Source organism: Passer domesticus, chromosome 1 (assembly GCF_036417665.1).
Source record: "Passer domesticus isolate bPasDom1 chromosome 1, bPasDom1.hap1, whole genome shotgun sequence".
Taxonomy (NCBI): domain Eukaryota; kingdom Metazoa; phylum Chordata; class Aves; order Passeriformes; family Passeridae; genus Passer; species Passer domesticus.
This window is the reverse complement of record NC_087474.1, coordinates 54,091,616-54,113,539: the sequence shown is the minus strand read 5'-3', so window position 1 is coordinate 54,113,539 and position 21,924 is coordinate 54,091,616. Positions and strand designations below refer to the sequence as shown.

At 39.4% G+C, this 21,924-nt stretch overlaps 1 protein-coding gene across 5 annotated transcripts in view; it reads right to left on the bottom strand.

Annotated features, from left to right (window-relative positions):
* Positions 1-21,924, bottom strand: part of ITGA9 (integrin subunit alpha 9) — a 244,994-nt gene that overhangs the window by 79,762 nt on the left and 143,308 nt on the right. For all 5 annotated transcript variants that reach the window (XM_064421253.1, XM_064421279.1, XM_064421270.1 and 2 more), the window contains one exon: positions 16,964-17,114. In XM_064421253.1, coding sequence (XP_064277323.1) covers positions 16,964-17,114 — 151 coding nt within the window. The remainder of the gene's footprint in view (positions 1-16,963; positions 17,115-21,924) is intronic.

Sequence of the window (21,924 nt, the reverse complement as noted above, 5' to 3'; positions counted from 1 at the left end):
GAAAATTTTCCAACGGAGGATCCAGGGTGGGATCCTAATGTACCTGGACATATGCGGAGGCTGAAGAAATATCAGGAGCGGGTCCAAATAGGAGTTCAGAATGCTGTGCCTAAAACTGTAAACTGGTCTAAATTGTATGAGGTTCGACAGGAAAAGAAAGAATCCCCTACTGCGTTTTTTGAAAGGCTTGAGGAGACAGCAAGGAAATATACACATCTCCAAATAGACACAGAACAAGCAAAGGTTCAGCTCGCTCTCATATTCCTGGGGCAGTCACAGGATGATATTAGGAGAAAGTTGCAAAAATTAGAAGGGGAGGAATTAAGGAATCTGGATAAACTACTTGAGGTAGCCTGGAAAGTATACAATAACAGGGAAAAGGAGGCTAGTAAAAAGCAGCAGCAAAATCTTTTGGTGGTAATACAAGGAAAAGGGAACCCAGATTTCAGGGGACATGGCAGAGTTGGTCCTGGACTGGGTAGAGGTGGGTTTGGCAGGGGCCACGGAGGACCAGTCATGCAAGGCTTAAGCATAAATCAATGTGTGTATTGCATTGGAAGAGAGAATGCCCAAGCAACCCAAACGACCGGTTTAACCAGGGCAATCAGTTCCAGCAGGAAGACGTTGCCAAGGCAATGGTACTGGGCGATATCACAGCTGACTAGAATTGGAATCAGTACAAGAACCTGTGGTAACCATTCAACTAGGGGATAAAGAGGTAAAATTCCTGGTGCATAAGGGGGCCACATATTCTGTACTAAATGATTTTCAAGGGCAAATTGGGGGCAAGCAAATAACAATAGTTGGGGCAACAGGGAAAGAGGAAAATCGGCTATTCTTGCAACCCCTAGATTTGTGTTTTGGGAACAAGGTTTTGACACATGAATTTTTCTATGTACCTGAGTGTCCAATTCCGCTTTTAGGGAGGGATTTGGTGGTGAAACTTGATGTGGTAATAACCTTTGAGAACAGGGAACTTGTAATGAAAGTACCTGAATCAAAGGCGGGACAAATTTTAATGATCAAAGAAAGACCGGTCCCCTCTATCCCTACGGAAGTAGAAGATGCAGTGATTCGCTCTGTATGGGAAACGGATATACCAGGGAAATCTAAACTGGCACAGCCAGTACATGTAGAGTTAAAGAAGGGGCAGGGCTGTCCAGCTCAAGCAGTATCCCATAAAACCAGAAGCACAGCAAGGAATATTAAGATTATTGATAAATTCTTGAAATACTAAATTCTAGAGGAATGTGAATCAGAATTTAATACACCAATATTTCCAGTAAAGAAACCAAATGGGGAATATAGATTAGTGCAGGATTTGAGAGCAATAAACGAAATAACAAAGGACATTTATCCAGTGGTAGCAAATACCTATACATTGCTGACATCCGTAAAGGAGATATACAAAAGGTTTTCCATAATTGATCGAAAAGATTACTTTTTCTGCATACCCCTTGACAAAGAAAATAGGAAACTGTTTGCCTTTGAAGGGGAAAATCCAGGGAATGGGAGGAAGACCCAGCTCACCTGGACACAAGTACCACAAGGCTACAAGAACTCGCCGACCCTATTCGGAAACCAGCGAGTAAAGGAGCTGGAGATTTGGACTGAGAATGGGCAAGTACTGAGAGACCAATACCTGTTGTTACAGTATGTTGATGATATACTAATAGCTACAGAAGAAAAAGCAACCTGTATAAAGGTAACCATCGAGATTTTAAATTCACTGGGAATGGGAGGTTATAAAGTATCTAGAGAAAAGGCACAAATTGCCCGACAAACTGTAATCTACCTGGGATGTGAAATTTCACAAGGGCAACGAAAACTAGGTACTAACCATATCCAAGCTACTTGTGCTATTCCAGAGCCCCAGAATTTACACGAGCTGTGAGTCTTCCTCAGGATAGCAGGGTGGTGTCGCCTGTGGATCATGGACTATGGACTAATCATGAAACCCCTGTATGAAGCCCAGAAGACACAGCCATTCACCTGGGGCAAACCACAGAAAGAAGCCTTCCTAAAATTAAAAGAAGCACTGACAACTGCTCCAGCATTAGGGTTACCTCATCTGTCTAAAGATTTTCAGCTCTTTGTACGTGAAAGGCTGCACCTAGCACTGGAAGTCCTGGCCCAACATCTGGGAAGCTGGAAAAGGCCGGTGGGCTATTTTTCCAAATAACTTGACAAGGTAAGTGCCGGGTGGCCTTCATGTCTGCGAGCAGTCACAGCCACTGTGATACTGATACAAGAAGCCAGGAAGCTTACTATGGGAAGGCACATAGATGTCTATGTGCCAAACATGGTAACCACTGTCTTAGAGCAGAAGGGGGGCCATTGGCTATCTCCAAGCAGGATGGTAATATTCCAGATAATCCTGACTGAGCAGGATGATGTCACATTAAAAACAACTAACTTTTTGAATCCAGCTTTGTTTCTAGGTACCACAACTGAAGAAGGCCCATTAGAGCATGACTGTGTAAAGGTAATAGAGTACACCTATTCAGCAAGAAAAGACCTGAAAGATGTCCCACTAGAGCAGCCAGAGTGGGAACTATTCACAGAAGGGAGCAGCTTCGTGGAGAATGGAACCAGATACGCTGGATATGCGGTAACAACAGTCAGTGCAGTAGTAGAGGCAAGAGCATTACCACCAAACACATCTGCCCAGAAGGCAGAGCTGGTTGCCTTAACCAGGACACTTGAATTAAGTGAAGGGAAAAGGGTAAACATATGGACTGACTCAAAGGATGCTTTTGGAGTGGTGCATGTACATGGAGCACTGTGGAAAGAAAGAGTCTTCTCAAGGTACGCATATTAAACATCAAGATGCAGTCCTGCAATTGATAAAAGCAGTACAAAAACCTGAAGAAGTGGCAAGTATACACTGTAAAGCACACCAAACAGGAAACTCCAAAATCTGTGAGGGAAATTGAAAGGCATACTGGACAGCCCGACAGGTTGTTCGAGAAGTGCAAACAGCGATGGCATTGATACCTTTAAAGCTTAATGTATCTCAATTCAATTTGACTCCAACACCAAAATATTCAGTAGAAGATCAGAGACTGGGACGTTTGCTAAATGCACAAAATAATTTAGAAGGGTGGTACATGACTGCACAAGCACAAATAGTGGTACCCCTCTTGATAATGAGAGAAGTTCTACAAATTAAACATAACGAATGTCATTGGGGTGCAGAGGCATTGGTAAAATTGCTAAAGTGAAGATTAATCTCGGTACGGATGTTAACAATGGCAAAATCAGTATTGTCAAAATGTGAGATCTGCTTGAAAAACAACCCAGTGGGCTAGACAGCAGGCACAGCTAGGAAGGATTCGGATAGGAATAGAGACAGGAGACTACTGGCAGGTAGACTTTGTAGAGCTGCCAAGAACTCAAGGATACAAATACCTGTTAGTGGGAGTTGACACATTTTCTGGACGGCCAGAAGCCCTTCCCTGTCAAACAAACCAAGCAAAGGAAACAGTTAAGTGGTTACTACAAGAGATTATTCCCAGGTTCGGGGTACCCCTAGGGGTATCATCAGACAGGGGGCCCTATTTTATAGGTACAGTAGTAAGAGAAGTAAATAGATTGCTGGGAATAACTTGGCATCTCCACACACCGTGGAGACCCCAGTCAAGTGGACAAGTAGAGAGGATGAATCAGACATTGAAAAGGCAAATCAGTAAAATACGCCAAGAAGGCAAATTGCAGTGGCCCCAGGCTTTGCCAATAGCAGTGCTGAGGATTCGGATAAAGCCTAGGAGTGGGATGCCAGGCAGTCCTTATGAAATATTGTATGGGAAACCATATGAATCTCCTGAGCCTAACCCAAATGTACATGTCACAGGAAAGCAGGAAGTGTATAATTATGTTCTATCTTTCGGGAAAACTTTAGCTTGACTGCGGAGTGTCCTCGTGTGGAATAGGCCGCTGACTCTCGAGAATCCAGTTCATGACATGCATCCGGGAGATGAGGTGTACATTAAGAACTGGAACAAAGAACCGCTGAAAGAAAAGTGGACTGGACACCATCATGTACTGTTGACCACCTTCACAGCAGTCAAAGTAGCCGGTGTGGACCCCTGGATTCACTATACCCGAGTGAAGAAAATCCATCCCAGATCACGGACTGTGTAAACTGTGGGACCAACAAGACTGCAGATAAGATGTGTTTAAGTGCTTCAAGAATGTTATCAGTAATTGTGCCAATGCTCATTTTATGGTTATTAATGTCTTTGGGATGTGGAATGCAAAATGATCAACTAACCACTCTTCATTCTAGAATGAAGAGAGAGGTACAAGCAGAAACACAGGTGATAAAAGTTTCTAATGTAATTTGAGCTGAGAATGTAATGATTGGATTAGTCAAAGACTTTGCCAAAATACAAAACACCAGCAGAATAACTGCCTGTCTGCCAATACCGAAGGCAGCAGGATACCCAATAAACTGGGGAATTATAACAACGAAACTACCTGAAATACAAAAGAACAAAACAATTGCATGCAAACAGGCACCTGAGTCGAGGCAAGTAGTCAAGGAAACATGGGATAAAACAGGAACATGGATGAAGCTTTTGAGCAAGAAAGATTGTATTCTAAGTGATGGCATACTAAGAACTCCTGTGGGAGGGTCGGGAGACACTGCACAATGGCAATGCTATTTGCCACACTATAAAAAGATTATAGAGAATGTTACAGAAACCACTCTGGTATGGAAGTGTGAGGCCAAGGATCAGAAAGACCAGATAGAGCCTTGGGACAGTGCATGGCCCGTGAATATACTCCAAAAATTCCAATATATGGCAAACACCCCTTGGTGTATTAAATGGGAAGGCTCTGAGAATGAAACAGATCCAGCAGTAACGAACACTGCCACTAGTAGTAGAACGAGGGCAGACAAAGTAAGTTGGTGGGCATGTAATAAAACTTTTGACTGCACTTCTGATGATATAGAGATAAAACAGATGCCACCCCTGGTAATAGCCCTACAAATTGGTTGTGCATGCAGAGGGATCAAACATAAGCAAGGTAAAGTGGATTACAAAATAATTGTAGGATGTACCAAGAGTACAATCCAAAGTCCAGGACAATTTGTATGGGCAACAAGCGATGGTACCTAGACAACACATCTGCCTGTAGACAGGAAAGTAAAAGAAATTACTTTGGGCCTTCCTACCTTATGTCCAATTTGGAAAAAGTCCCCATTTAACGGAGAACATGAACTTCTGCAGATAAAAACAAGACGAGAAGTTCTAGACAATGAAAATCAAGATGACACTTGGCAGGAACCCTCTAGTGGAGTGAAATTTGGGTGGGTCCTAGAGTCTTTGCTTGGTGCTATAGCAAACTATCAGAGTAGAGAAATGCTATACAAACTTACAGGTCAGGTAGATAGACAGGCAAGAGTCACTCAGGAAGGATTTAAAGAACTAAACATACAATTACAAGCTACCACAGAAATGACTTTACAAAATCGGTTGGCCTTAGATTTGTTACTCCTGAAAGAGCATGGAGAGTGTGGATTTTTAAAGGGATGGGTTGATCATTGCTGTGTCCATATCCCAAATGTAACTGCAGATGTAGAATATGACATCAATCACTTGAAACAAATAGAGCATGAAGCACAAGAAAAGCAAAAGGATTTGGCTACGAACTGGTTAGGCAAAATCTTCAAAGGGTTAGGGTGGAATGTGAGTTCATGGATTAATCCATCATTGAGAGTGTGATAATCTTACTAATTGTATTCTTAGCAATTTGGTTAGTTTACAGCATCTTAAAGGGAGAAATACAGAAGGAAACGTCCTGGAACCGAAAAATAATAAAGGCACTGACTCAAGATCCACACCCACCATCCTCGGGTTCTCCAGTTCGTGACAGCATCCATGACAACGTTTACATCAATCATGGATTCCAAGAACATCAAGTATAGACCCAGGAAAAAAAGGACTGTATCAAGTGAAAACATTTGCACTTATAGTGAAGTGAAAATGCTTTCAAAGGGGGGGAAATGACAGTAAAAAATTTTAAAATCATAGAAAATTTGGGGATTTAGAAAGAAAGCTACGCTTAGTAGGCCCTGGGAAAATGATAAAAGAAGGCCCTGGGAAACACTAGGCCTTGTATTCATGTGAAATTGCACCTGTGTAACCAGTATATGATAAATGATATAATTGTTAGATGTGATGATTGTTTAGAAATAATTATTGTTTACGTGAGAAGAATCATGAGAAACTATGTTCAAGGGTTTGGGGGGATCACGAGAAACCTATGCTTGGATGAAATCAATGTATACAATAGAACAATGTAAGTTTAATAATTAATATGTAAGTTATATAACGATAGAATATAAAAACATGTTCATCCCAAACCCATGGTGGAGTCAGATTTGGGTCTGTACTCCTGACAACCAGTGCTCTTCAATAAAAGCACCTGCATATAATCATTCTGCGATTATGTGTTCCTGAATGCTAACATCCCCACCTGGATATAATCTGGGTTTTGGGACAGAACAAGCAGCCCTTACCCACTGTTTTCCAGAGGACAAGAGCTACCAGATCTTTTCTACGGGATCATCACTTCAACAAGACCATTCCCTCTGGACTGCTACCACCACCCTAACTAGCAAGGTGTCAGGGTGTATTCTGACTCTGCCAATGGTTTTTCTTTTGCATAATTGCATGTATTTTGGGTTTTTTTCCCTTTTCCTAATAAATTGTATTTCTGACTTGGAGTCTCTCACTAGTTTTGCTTTCAAACGAGAACAGCACTAGATCCCCTCATCCAGATCATCATACTGAACAGGACAGGTCCCAATATTGAGATCTGGGGAGCACCACTAATGACCGATCACCAACCAGATATCCACTATTCTCCACCAAAAAAATGGATACTTAGGTACGGAATGGGAAAAATCCATGATCGACATAAACCAAAGCATGACAAAAAGGTAGTATTTATCATCACTTAGTAATGTACTATCAGTTTGCCAATCAAGACAAAATCTTTGTTCATAAAACTTTGAAGACATGCCTTTTAAAAGCACTGCACTGGCTAGCAAATACACCAATATAGTACGAGGCATAAGGCAACTTCTATGTGCTAAACCATGTCCTCCAAGTTCCACATACTAAGTTCCACATTTTCATAGTAAAATGAAAACTAAGGGAAAAATCAGTTTGACTCCGCAGTGATATATTTAAGAAGCAATCATAAGAACTAGCATACAAAGTATCTCTGACACACATTCAGCTAAATTTAGAAGTAATTGAGATTGTACTATTCCCACAAAAAGGCTTTTCTCTATAAAACTGCAGAAAATTTGTTTGATTAAATGCCTGTTCAAACATAATCTAATTATCTAGAAAACTTAAGAAAAAGAATGTGCAGAATTATACACTGTTCCTGTATTCTTCATACCCTGACATGTGTATCTCGAATACATATACTGTTACAATCTGTCAAGAGTATTGCATTTGATTACACCTTTATTTAAAAGAAATGTGGATGAATATGTATTTTTTAAATCTTCATTATTCCCTCATTATCTGTGTATAGGATTATTATGATAAGCTTAATAACAAGAGTGCATTCTTGTGTGTATGAGTCCATGCTCTCCAAAAACCCAGGGAAGAATCAGAGACAAGGAAATCATTGGGAGAAGAAAGGGCTCTGGGGTAAGCTTTCCTTCATCTCACTTCACATGTAGATATATGTATACATGTATACATATATCACACATAGGTATTTCACACTATTAAATTGTAGCTCCATGCACTATTAACACCTATATTGTTTTTTGAATTATTACAGAGAAATATTCTGGTGGTTTGATCCTGGCTGGATGCCAGGTGCCCACCACTAAATCACCACCCTCCTCAACTGGGCAAGGGAGAGAAAATACAACATAAGGTTCATGTGTTGAATAAGGACTGGGAAAGATCACTCATTGACAACCATTACTGGCAAAACAGACTCAACTGTGGGAAAATTACTGAGTGGAGAAGTTAGTTAAATGTATTACAAATCAAAATTTTCAGCTAAAAATTTCTTACAACCTTACTCATGTTTTTGACTGTGTAGCTGGTTTTTTTTTAGTCTTTCTACAGCAAAACTGTCGTTGACTTCAGAGAGACTATACCTGAAGTATGCCCCGTGATCATGTCTTGTGCTTAATAAGATTAAAGAGAGTTTGGGGTTTATCCTGTCAGCTTCACAGGAGAAAACTAAACAACTAGGTGAAAGAGAACAATTGACACTACTTCCAGCCACTATAGAAGACCATGACTACAACATTCTAAAGGACTAAGCAATGCAAATAAATATATATACACATGCATATTATCTGTATAATATACATGTTCATACATACCATAAAGATAGATATATATATTTGTTTACAATTCTATTGGATTTTACACCAGGAGTGTCATTTATCTTCGGACAGCAACACAGATGCCTATTAGAAAAGTGACCAAAAGAAACTCCTGCCAAAACAGAACTGACCTTTCATACCAGAAACTCAATAAACTTAAGGCTTCAAATAACAACAAAAATAACCCCCTATTTCTTGCTGTAATGAAAGCCACTGAAAGCTGTGCAAATTAATTCTTATTTAGGTATTTTACAAGGGATGTAAAAGTTCAGACAATTTTAAGCCTCATCCTAAGAACATAGGAGAAGAACCCTGTCCCATAGATTTTTAGCCTCAAACATTGGCAAGTCTTTGTCCACTGATTTAAGAGCAAAACATGATAATGAAGTGAGACACTGGGACAGGAAAGTCACTGGTGATCTTTGGGATCCATAGGGACAGCATAATCTTTAAATAAGTATAATCAAGATAAGCATACTGAGTTCACTACATACTGGGCTCTATCTTCTGTGAAGGGTTTTTACCTTTCTCCTAGTAATGCAGTTTATCAAAATAATAGTCTAGATAGGGGTGGCTGAATCTCAACAACAGAGGCAGCTAAATCTCTTTGCCAAAGCCCTCTCCCATGACTTGGTACTGCTGGCTCCCAGCTCTGTGCAGCTCCTGAAAATGTGCAGGCAGAAGCAGCTTGGCTGGTAAGCTATGGGCCACTCAGAGACTGAAAAGGGGTGAATAGCTACTGCCTGTGGCTCAAGAAGCCCTTCTCCACCTCCTTAAAGAAGTCTCCTAAATTAACTGCTTTGATTCTCATTTTCCCTACCTCACCTGGATGGAAACCAGGACCTCTGCTGATGCCCAGACATGGAGAAATGCCACATTGCATGGTACACCTTTCGAGTATGATGATCTACACCAGCAGGTGGGTCAGGATTCACTGTAAATGGTCGTTGCTATAGCACAGACTGCCTTCTAAACCCTTACAAAAAGTACATCTCACATTACTGTATTCATCCACACAGCTGTTCTTCGTTTAGAAAATCATTCCCCTGGCAGACCTGTGAGAAGGGTAGAACTAGGCAATCACATAAAACTTCCCTTAATAATTTGAGCCACACAAAGTTGGAAAAGACGTCCAAGAAAAACAGTCAAATAATCATTATGAGCTACTTCCAGGACAAACACTTTCCACACTGTGTAACCCAAAGCACAGCCCCACATGATCAGCATAAAACTTCTCAATGTATGTAACAATCAAACTCAGACAGGTTCTTCCAACACTGAGCAAAGCAAGATTTAATGTCCTGTAAAATCACAGCTTCTAAACCCCTTTTGATAAGAATTATCCCAAAAGACTTGAGGATTTTTCATTCTATTCATTCAGTTAAATTTGGGGAAAAAAAATAAAGTAATAAAAAATTATTTATATAGCTATATATCTGTATTTATATCTCTAGATATACAAACCCCATATATGCCCCAAATATCAATATCTCTCAGATCTATATGATGAATCATAGTATAGAAGAAAAATTTAAAAGGCTCAAATTGCTACTAACTACATGAATAAACAAAATCTACAATGCTCATTCCCTGATGACAGAAATGATACATGAATCCCAAGTGGAAAGTTTGGATCAACAGTCCAGCCTTCAATTTCTGCCTGCTGTAAGTAGGGGTATATTACATGACACTTACAGCCCCTGACCTGAAAAAGCACTCCTTACTTATTCCTAGGGAACTAGAAAAGTTGTGGGTTTCATTGAGCATTCACAGAAAAATAAAATTAAACAATGAAGTCTGATAACTTGAGCTGCACACCTTTTTTTCTTCACAGTTAAGAAAGTGGACAATTTTACCCTAGGGATACAAAACATTTTGGTGCACTCTGGAGCAATAGTTGACCATTAGATTTGCAAAAACAGAGAAGCATCATATGGCATGGCTACTGCCACACTACTGATATTCCCAAGACCTGGCAATAAAAGCTTTTGATTTCCTGGCAAAGGGTTCAAATCTCCTCATATAAGTGGTATATGGCTTGGACAATCTTCCAGATGCACTTGTTCAAGGAATCAGAGCTTCCACACTACTTGGCAACACTCTCCTCTGATCCTCTGTCAGAGCGGTTTACAGAAGCTAGTTGAACATACTACAAGCTGATTTAATCAGCTGGATTAAATCAGAACACTTACTTCTTATTAAAATAAAGATTCCTGCTAGCAAGCTTTAAAAGGTTTCTACTAACAAGTTGGATGTGAATTGAGGCAGATCATGTTAACTCATTTGCCAGAGGATCCCGAGGCTAAACTGATTTTTGCTTTTATACATTCTTCACATATACTGGTAGCTCTGTAGCCTATTATTGTATAACTGAATAGATTTGTAGCTAATATTTTACCTGCTCTGTTAGACAGAAAGACAAAATACATTCCTAGGTCCCAATTCTGTTTTTGCTTCTCCCAAGAACCAAGGTTGAGCGCCACTTTCCCATAAACAACTAATGAGGAAGAGGAGCTTTAAAAGAGGATTGAACCAAAAGGGGGAGTTACCTGATCAGTTGTGTCTCTAACTGGGAATTCTTGTCAATTATGTTAATTTGCTAATCTTATAAAACTGTACTCACTTTATGTCATGGGTGTATATTAAGCACATTTTGGTATCTTGTGCACTTGAGGGGATCCTTTAAAAGGGGGCTCCTTTAAAAAGTTAGGTGTGTTTTATCACCTAACCATGATTTTTTAGGGCTCAGAAAAAGGCATCAACCCAAAGGGGCAGCAACTGCTAGAAAAACAGAGACTTGCAGTGGCCCAAAAGGGAGCATGTATCTTTATTTTTTTGTGTCCTATCTTCTCCGTGCCACATTTAAGACTCTGGGACTAAATTTGATCAGTGTGGGAATCTGGTGCAAGAGAATTCCAATTTGGAAAAAGTTAAACTCTGCCTTCATCTGCGGCCCTCCTGGGCAATCCTAGACAAGAGATGCCAGCAAGAGCTCTGGGAGTGAGGAAGAAGATTGAGTTCTTATCCAAATTTGCATGACCTTCCTGGTAACATAGAGACTATTGCATTATTCATCAGAAGTAAAATCCCAGAGCCCACAAGCAGCATGACTTATCAGCAATAAGTTATGGTAATTATGATAAGTGGTTATCAGCAATATTCATACTCCACACCAGTATTTCAGGTACATGCTCACAAAGGAATAATGGGGAAATACTGCATCCAAAGAAATTATAAACTCACTGTTAATCCTGCCCTGGTCTAGCCTTGCCAACTTCACTCACCTGTCACTTGGCAAAAGCTGTTGTGAGAAGCATCAGGAATGTTACACACAGCTGATTTTGGATACTGGAAGCCTGTCTGAAATGTAGGAACAATCTACATCAGGGAATGACGTTCAGCAATGGAATGTCCTGACCTGCTCTCTCAAAAAACCAGTGCTGGGTTAGCTGAAAGATTCCTATCAGACCTTGCAGAACAGGGAGAGATTAATGCTGTATATTATCATTCTTTTACTGTTACTATGGTAAATATGCTGGATTTATATCATTGCTATAAAATCTCATGCCATAGCTGAGCTCATTTAATAGAGACATGGCTCTGCCCTACACATTTACTGCCACTGCCAGCAAGCTTACAATGCTTTTTCTGCAACTGTACTGAAAATATCCCTCTGCACTGAGCAGCAGCTAACAATGGTTAGCAAAGTGCCTATTGCTGACATACATCTTCAGCAAAACCACACAAGCCAGGAGGTAATTCCAGTAGAAGTAAAATGGTGCAGAAATTAGTAGCAGTAGCTTTGAATTCTTTTTCCAGACTCACCACACTGCAACACTGCATTCTTTGGTAGGAAAGTTGTATCAGCTCTGTTAAGTGGACTTTTTGGACTCTAAAATAGAATGCTTTCCTAAAGCTGAATTAAAATCAAGAAACAATAAATTTTCAGATTAAAAAAGTATTTTAAAATCTACTGTACAGAGAAGAGGGGACAAGATTCTTTGCCAACACAGTAAACAAAAAAAATCTAAGCACGCAGGTGAAGTGTCTCTCTTGCTCTCTATTTTTTTTTAAAGAACACATATTTCAAAAGTAACATTTTTCTCAGTGGACACATTTTGAAATTTACTGTAGTGCTGTACTATATGGACCTGTAAAAAAACCATATCTCATAGAGTGAGGTCTTAAAATGTTGCACAGGAATTATATCCATAGGACCACAGAAGAATGACAAGTCAGCCCATGCCACATACTGTGCCTCTTCAGAGAACTGTCTGTCAGGAGCGATGTAAAGAAATGGCTGGGTTTCATAGATGAAATGGAGAGGACTAGCTGCAGCATAATAGTTAAAAATCAGATAGTGGATGTCATGGGTTGACCCTGGCACAATGCCAGGACCCCCATGAAGGTCCAAAATGGTTACTGTGAGATGTGACCCGGAAACAGAACAAAGCAGGTTCCCACTTGGGGATGGAGGGAAAAACATAACACTTTATTAATTACAATATCTAAAAAGGAACACACACAAAGCTAAGAATGAAAACTCTCCAAATACATTCCTCCTCCTCCCCTCCATTTTCTCCACAGAATGAAATGACACCATAGATTTCCACCCTGTCACCATCTCTCAGATAATCAACTTTCAGTCCATCATCACCCCTCAAATAATCAAACCTCAAATCTATCAGGGAGAGAGGAGTCCCCCCCTTGCACCATAGGCTTCCCCCAGAAACACAGTTGAAACCTCTTGTGTTTCCATGTCACTCGTGGCACCGCCCAGAGAACATCGGCCCTCGTGACTTCTTCCCCCCTGTGTCCAGTGCTCTCACCACTGCACATGGGCCAGGACTGCTTTTAGGGTTCCCCGTTTAAGGATGCTCCACCCAGTTCCAAAAGCAGCAGTCTCTCAACTTCAGGAAAACCAGTCCCCCCCAAATTCCACCCCCTGGGGCTGAGGGGCCTCATGAACAGAGATCTTCCTCTCCATGGAGACAGAGGGCATCTCACACCCTCCTCAGCTGTCTCCGTTCATGCCACTGCTTCACTCTTGACTCCAAGGCATTGCCTCCCCCTAAATAAAGTCTCTGGGTGACAGGAAAAAAAAACACGCGTCTGTCCATGGCCATACAAGAAAGAGTCCAGCTCAAGGCCACTCCATCATCTCTTCCCACCTAGGATTCTTCTCACATCTTCCAGCTTTCCTCACACTTGCCCATTTCGTCAGTCCATCATCCCTCTCTCCTCATTCTGATTCAGGAGGAGCAGTATTTGTAAGGTTTCCATTATTCTACCAAGGGGTTAAAATCTTCGCCTCTGTCTGCCCAGGACTCCCACAGCTGCCAGGCACCTTCTCTTGCCCGCATCCCCCACTTCTGGCCGGCTGTGCTCCCAGCACAGTCTCTATTGCTCTCTCCGGAGGGGTGGGGGGGGGTGGGGGGGGGGGGGGGGCGGCTGCCCAGACATCCCAAGTCTCTTCCACCTTTGCACGGTCTCTTCCACCCCCGCACCTTTTGGAGCCCTGGCCTCCCTCCCCACAGGCCGCATGGCCTTCCCCTCCCCCACCCAGACGCAGCTGGGCAGGGGAGAGGTTCAGACTCCACTCACCTACGCGGGATTCCAAAGAGGAAGTTCTCTGGGAATCTTCTGCTTTTAACCCCTGTGTGTTCTCAGAGGCGTATCCAAATCCTCAGTGGCCACCACAGGTGCCAATTTCAAATCTGGCCACTGATTGGTTTGACCACAACTTTTTCCAGAAACTCACTTCTGGGTCAAACCAAGACAGTGGAATAGGTGGAGTCTCCTAAATATCAATCAGCAAATGCTTTTTCAACTTGCAGAGACACAGCAAAGCTTGGAATATCAGGTTGGAAGGGACCTCAAAGACCATCTGGTCCAACCTTTCCTGGGAAAAAAGCACAGTCTAAACAAGATGGCCCAGTGCCCTGTCCAGCTGAACCTTAAAAGTGTCGAGCACTGGGGAATCCACCACTTCCCTGGTGAAATTATTCCAGTGGACAACTGATTTTTAGGTGGTGTCTCTATTTACCTATAGTAAATATAAATATACCTAAAGTATCATGAAATCTCAATCTTCAGGAAAGGAAGAGAGGCTAGCTTACTCAGACTCTTCAGGGAACAGTACCATCATCATCCCTGAACTGGGCCACCCCATTGTTTTTCAAACACAAGATGTGGCATTTTGTCTCAGGAACTCTGTTGAAAAATAGCAGCATTAAACTTTTGCACTGTCAGGTCTCATTGTAACCAATCCACAGAAAGAAACAAAACTGCACTGGAATTACTACAAATGTCTCCAGTGAAGTCATAGGAAAAACACAGAGGGAACTTACAGCATCTTTTAACCTGTCCAAAGACAGGTTAAAAAAGCTTACTACATGATCATCATTCTCAGAGTCACCTTGCAGACAAACAATCAAGCAACCACATGAAAGATCTCATTCAATTTCAGTTCAGGACTATTCATTAAAAGGCAGATGATACTCAATGCTTCCCACCACACAAAGCTCTTTTGATTCCAAAATTGCTCCTCTAAGGAAAAACTGTAACTGCTGTCTTTTTTTTTTTTTTTTTTTTATTCTGGCTTTATGTTCTGGATTTTTGCTTGGACAATATTCAACAAGGAACAAAATAGGCATAAATGTCAAATGATGGGAGTAGGTTGACATGGAAACTGACATTTTACCCAAAAAACCCCCACATTGTCAAAGAGCTCAGGGAAAATATAACACTATAATTGAGGCTATGAGGTCATTATCCAGTTTCTTACCTGAAAAAATGATGAGGCCAATGATATATTATTTTGACCAAAAGCAAAAGCTGAACAAGACAAATGAAAACAGCCTAACAAAATCCTGTAACTTGGTTTTCCAAAACTGTTACTGAAATAATGAAATAAATATCAGAAAAACACCTCAAACCCAATGAAATTAATCATAAGAACATTGGAATAGCAGGAATGATAGCAGACTATACTTTGATGCTGTTTGCAGCATCAAAGAGGAAGATGTATGCAGTACTTTTTAAAAAGAAACATTAACTTATCTTAGAAGAAAATACAGTGAGTAGTGAGAAAATACTAGAATGTTAGCTGCTTCCAGAAACTGTTCCTTCTGTGCAGCACTCAGCACAGATGTTTTCAAGTCTTCTATAGACCTAAACTGAAGGTAAAATATCACCGGAAAAAAGACATCAGCTTCTTTCCTCATGGTACTGGCCAAGGAAAATGATGAAGGTAATTGATGTTCCAGTTACTTGGTTTGTGTAAAATATGCAAAAAATAAAAAGGATGACAACAATCTTTTAAAAGAACAGGCATCAAGCTTTGTTTGTTTTCTAGTGGAAAGGAATGGAAACCCTCTCATTGACATCAATGAGAGCTGGGCCAGACCTTGAAAGTCTTGACATAAAACTTTCACTATGGAGAAGTTTTACATTGGCATAGGCATTTCTAATTTTTCCCCTGCCTTGCCTTTTCCCTCCTAATAAATTGCACACTTGTAGCACATAATGTCTGAAAATAAAGATTATAATAAAAAGACAACTCACTGAGGCTTGCAACAGTTCAGTCAAAACTGAACACTAAGGGAATTGACATCCATAAAAAATTATGTTTTTTTATTATGCAGTGAGTTTATTTAAGAGGTTTATAATAATTTAAACCTATCATAAAACATGACAAACAATGACAAAATTTCATTGGTTCAGTGGACCAAGTTAATCTTGAACTTTGCAATAGTTGTATTACTGTTATTAATATTGCTCTTATGGCCTGGAAAGCAAAGCTCTAGAGGAGAGACAAAAAATGGTGAAAAGCAGGAACAAACAGAGAATGTCATCACAATCATACAGCTCCCATTTTGCACAATTATTGTCACATCACTCACGCCCAAAAAGCTTTCACAGCCATCAGTTTGCAAAAAGCTTGATTCATTACAACACCTTTATTTCTAAATGAACTCCTGCTAATGAAAACATCCAAGTATTTCTATCTAAATGAAAAGAGACTAAAACTCAAAATATTCACCTGACTCCATGTGGATGAAATTAAAAGCACTCTTGACCTCTTAGATCTAGTGATGTTCCCCGGCCACAACACAAAGTTATACCAGGATATGAGCAAAGAACAAGCCTTATACCTTGATTTCAACAAGGAGAAAGTCTAGAAGCCCAGGTCAAGAGATAACCAGGACTGCTGGGTGCAGTGAGGCACCACTCAAACAAAAGTTACACTTTGTATTTCAGTACCATTTGGTACCTTATCAGTTTCCAACCAGCCTCCTTCTACCTGTCAATACCTCAAACAAACAGTTTTACTTTTTCATTAGTGCACCACAAATAACAGGCATGTGTCTTCTACAGAAGGTGTAATCTATACCCTGCCAATCCATAAAAGAAAAAAAAAAACTCATTAAAGAGCCTGAAAGGAATTAAAGTTTACCATAACCAAAACCAACTTCCAAATGTCTCAGTGGTATGGACTAGGCCATCCTCTAGTCCATCCTTAATTTGTAATTAAATTGGCTTAAAGTTAAGAGACTTGCTTGCAGTGAGATTAGCCTTTCTTACCTTTTGCCACATTTTGATGAAGAAGAGCTCTCCAGAAAAATTGAAGAAAACATTGGTGTCATAGGCATCATCACCAGTGTTGGAGATCAAAATGTTAAGTGAGATGTTCCTCACTGCTCCCAGCGCCAGGTAGGCAGTTCTGTCATCAACACTGTAGGCAGAAATAGTTACATTAGTATAACTGGTAAACTTTCACCCTCTGATCCTGCTTTCTTCTGCTACAGAAGTGTCACAACTCAACTGTTTAAAAGCTCAGCAGTTAGAAGTTCAGGAATGTGCTGCACTGCAGAATGCAGAGGCCCATCCTAGGAATGAACAGCTCCTGACTCAGGGTTCTGATACTGTATTTTGGGGCTGTAGGAAAACCCCATGATTCTCACATGAAATTATTTCACATGCCCTACTTTGTGTGATAATATATTAGTTGAAAACTGTAAAGTAATCATTCAGGGAAAATGCAACAACTGCAAGATATTATGCCTACATTCAAATACACAAGCTATTTCAGTTTGTCTCTTAATAATTCAGACTTATTCCAGCAACTCTCTGAAAAGTCTTCTTAGTTATACTAAGGATAGAATAAAATCTAACCCAGGCTCAAATAAAATCCAGACACTGATGCAAATGAAAAAATGTGTGGAAATTGCAACAAATTACAACGGAATGTGACTAATCTTTCTTTAGATATTTATGCTGGACCTAACATGGTGGAGTCATCTTCGGTAACTGGAATATCAAGGGAAACACCTATATATCATGAATCAACACACTGTTGCAATATGGCATCACAGATTACATACAAACACAGACATGCACACATAAAGGTAAATATAGATATTCATGCACACACATTTATTATTTGGTATTTAACCCTTCTAGGCTGTTCAGAAAATGAGCTAACAAATAGGAATAAAGGCTAAAGATAAATCACAAGAATATATAGTATCAATGCACAGAACTGCAGGTCTTAGAAGTAACAATAAAAGATAATATGAAATATACCAGGTATTCATTTAAAAATTAGCAAAAATACACAAATATTAAATTTGGTATTTATCATAACTGGATTCTAGAACCATTCATACATCCTGAAGAAACAGAGGAAGTGCCACAGAGAAAACACAGCATAGCTACTCAGAAATGGACAAAGAATTCCAGGGAACAAGGCAGGGAGATGCTCACAATCATTTCCTCTAGAGTACCGCTAGCCCAAAAGTAAGAAGGAACCACTTTTCATTCACCCAATTTCTATAAAGGAACAGCTGTTCCAGTGACATACATGTTGGCACACAGCACACTTCTGTTTATCAGCAGTTCTCTGAAGATGGCTGGTGTGTAGGCCAAGAGCTGTGTTTAAAGGCAGCCTGACCCTCTGTTACTAGTCATACTCTTACAGCCTTCTTCATGTTAGTGCAGCTAGGGCATTTGCATAAAAGTTGAGTTTCTGGAAATGCATTGCTTATAAACTGTTCAGCATCTTCTGCCAATCAAAGCTGTACTAGACATCCAAAGGCAGAGCTTGCTGGACTCCATCTGCCTGTGTTTATCAAGAAGTTTCAAAATATGGGTTCCTGATGATACATACCAAATCAGGGCTCTAGTGAATGAAAAGTTTGAAAGAATATTATCTAGACTCAGGTTTTAAGCTGATTGCTGTGGATTGTGAATGTAACTTCATTGTGTAATGTAAGCCATATTTGTAGCACATTTGTTTCCTTTATTTATTTCATTTATGATCATCTTCATTTATCAAGTCCAAAATTATGGCTTACAGTTCAATGACAGATTATTATGAGGAAGATAGAAGCATCCAGGAAATGCATCTGCTTTCTCACACTTAAAAACAACTGCAGACACTGACCAATCCTATTGATAAATGGACATTTTACTTTCAAAATATTTGTTTATTCTCATAATCAATTATCAGTGCAAATACAGATTTGCAATAGTATATGTAGTACATGACAGACTGCAAAACTAATTTGAGTTGTTGCTCCTTATGTACCAAATTAATAGCTCATCAATATGGGAATACTTGAAAGCGTTTAACCTTTTGGCAGCAATTTCAACACTTACTGTTGACAAATAAACAAAGTATGAAGATGCTAAACAATCTTCTCGGATTTTCTAATAGTCAAAGGTGCGTGCTTGTAAACAAAAAAAAATCCCAACCATTTAATACTGTGAATTATTTCTCTCAAAATTTATAATCTCACTTCTTGCAATCACTTCAAAACTTAATCAGCATCTATTATACTCATTAGCAGAATCTGGAAGTATTGCTCCGGTAAGCAAAGGAACATTGCAAGCTCTTTATCTTATGTGAGTTGATATTAAATGCAATGTATGCTACAGAATGTTCTCTGAATTGGTAGTAGCAGAACTTTGAGATTTAACATAAAATGAAGACAACTGAGAATATTGTCCTTCCTAATGAATAACTAAAAATTCTCATTAAAAAATCATGCTTAAAACTGACCCCACAAAAAGTAATTAAAAAATTAATACCAGTGGGTTTTGTCACTCCTTTCTAAAGCTACCACTTTGCTGTTAAAATCTATCATAAAAATTATCTTGAGACATTTATCTCAACAGAGAAAGAAAACCCACTTTTAAAAGCACTCTGTAGATGCTCCTATACAAAATTCACACACTAATAAACTCAAAAAAATCTCACTGATTCGAGGCTGACAGGTGAGTTCAGTTCGCCCTCTGAAAGCCTGTAAGCCCCATAAAACGATGCTGTAAGTCCTATTTTAAAAGAGCAGCTTTCTGAGTCATTGAATTTGTGTACATCTGGAATGCATCAGGTTCACTTGCAGTGAGCTCCCATTTACAGGGAAGCTTCCAAGCCCTGCTGGCTGCTTGAGAGAGTAGTGTCACGAGTGCAGAACTCTGCCTGCTGTGGTGCTGGAACAGCTTTGTTGCCAGCCTGGTGCCATCCCCCTCCAGCACCTGCAGCACATTTAGCACCCTAGCTGCCAAGTCAAAATATGTCAACTAAAGAATTTGTTGTCACCCTTCAGAAACAAGAAAACAATCGAAAGCCACCCCTTTATCTCAACAAGGTTTGTCAAACAATTTAGGAAATCAAATCAAGCAGTAACTTCTTGTTTATATTTTCATATATGAGAACTACAAAACTGCCAACATTCTTAACATGATCCTTGTAACCTTGCTCAAACCAAGGAAGAAAGGCTAAAACAAACAAACAAACAAACAAACAAACAAAACCCAAACAAAAAACCAAACCAAACAACCCCAAAAAAAACACAACAAAAATCAAAACAAAACCAACCACCCACAACAAAAATCAAAACCAAACCAACCAACCAACCAAGACTCAAAAAGGAAAAAAGAAAAGAAAGAGAACAAGTCGGAAAATATCAAGAAATAATCAGTTAATTGGACAGAATATCACCACTTTGTTACATTAGGTACTACACCCAAAAAATTAACATAGCAAAAGTTCTGGGCAGACTATACATACATGTATTTATTATATATAAGCAAATATATTTGTACACACATACATACAGATGCCTGAAGAATGTCAAGTTATCAATGTTTGCATGGAAAGAAAAAAAACTTTTAAATTCAGGAGTACTAAGTACTTCCAGCTTTCATTCATATGACCCAAACTTGCAAAAACATGCAATTCTAAAATTCAGGCTCCAAATTTCTGCCATAGCTTTAAATTCACTGACAATGGTAGTACACATCAAATGTAAATAGATATTTAATTTATGTCTTAAGTGATTAAGAAAATGAAAGCAAATTCCAGGATAAAACAAACACCTTTATTGTATGCTTTAATGCTCTAATTGTCAATGTCCACACCACATCATTGCATTACGGTCAGTGAGGGAAGAAAGACCATCTGAGAAAGACAAGCTGAAAAGACATGCAATCTTAATTTCTCCACCCCTCAAGATGCTGCTTTGTATTAACATGAGTCAGTGGACACATAATCTGCATTCCAAATGGTGTGCAATGGACATTTTCTCTATTTCATATTTCATTTCTCTATTTCAACAGGGTGATTTTTTTTTAAAAGTGAGAAGGCATTCATCACTTACTCTCAGTCTGTGAAGATTATACATAGGGCAAAGAATGTGGCATGGTCACACTCACCCTATTATCTGGGTCACTGACTTTCCCTTTTGTATTAGGAATCTTTCTTTCCTTATAGCAAATTAGCACCTACATAGATAGATCACCATTACTGCTCAATAGACAGTGCAAGTTACAACTATAGTCAATTAGACTGCAAATGGGCAAAAATGTTTCAAACAACTGAAGTCCAATCTGTCCTCCAACTCCATCAGATGAAATTAAAGAACCCCATCTTTTGCTTTTAAATCAATAAAATGTGTAAATCAACAGCGTTGCTGTGACACATCCAAACAGATTTCTACTTTCTCCAACCAGCACTGCAGTTGGTCTTTGTAGTTACTAGGATAATTAAATATTAACTTTGTCTCCACAGCCTCTTTTTACATCAACCTTGAATACCTTTCTTCTGTTTTTTTGTTTGGTTTTTTTGTTTTGTTTTGTTTTGGGGGTTGTTGGGTTTTTGTTTGGTTTTTGGTTGGTTTTTTTTTTTTTGTTGTTGTTGTTGTTGTTTTGTTTCTTGTTTTGGTTTTTTTGGAGTGTTTTTTTTTGTTTGTTTGGTTGGTTGGTTGGTTTGGTTTGGTTTTTGGTGTTTTTTTTGTTTGTTTGTTTGTTTTTTTACTGCAGGCTTCAGGGTTAGTTGAACTTCAGGAGGAGTTTTTGCAAATATTTAAACCTCAAGGGCCATTGAAAAGCTGAAATCCTCAGTTGATCTGGGAATTCATTTGACATCTCAGTGTAAAACTGAGCTAGCAGCCCCATACACAAATATAAACCAAATAAAAATTTTAAACAACACCCTGGGGAGCAAAGCTATTGGATTTTACATTGCTTGGTTACATTGTCTT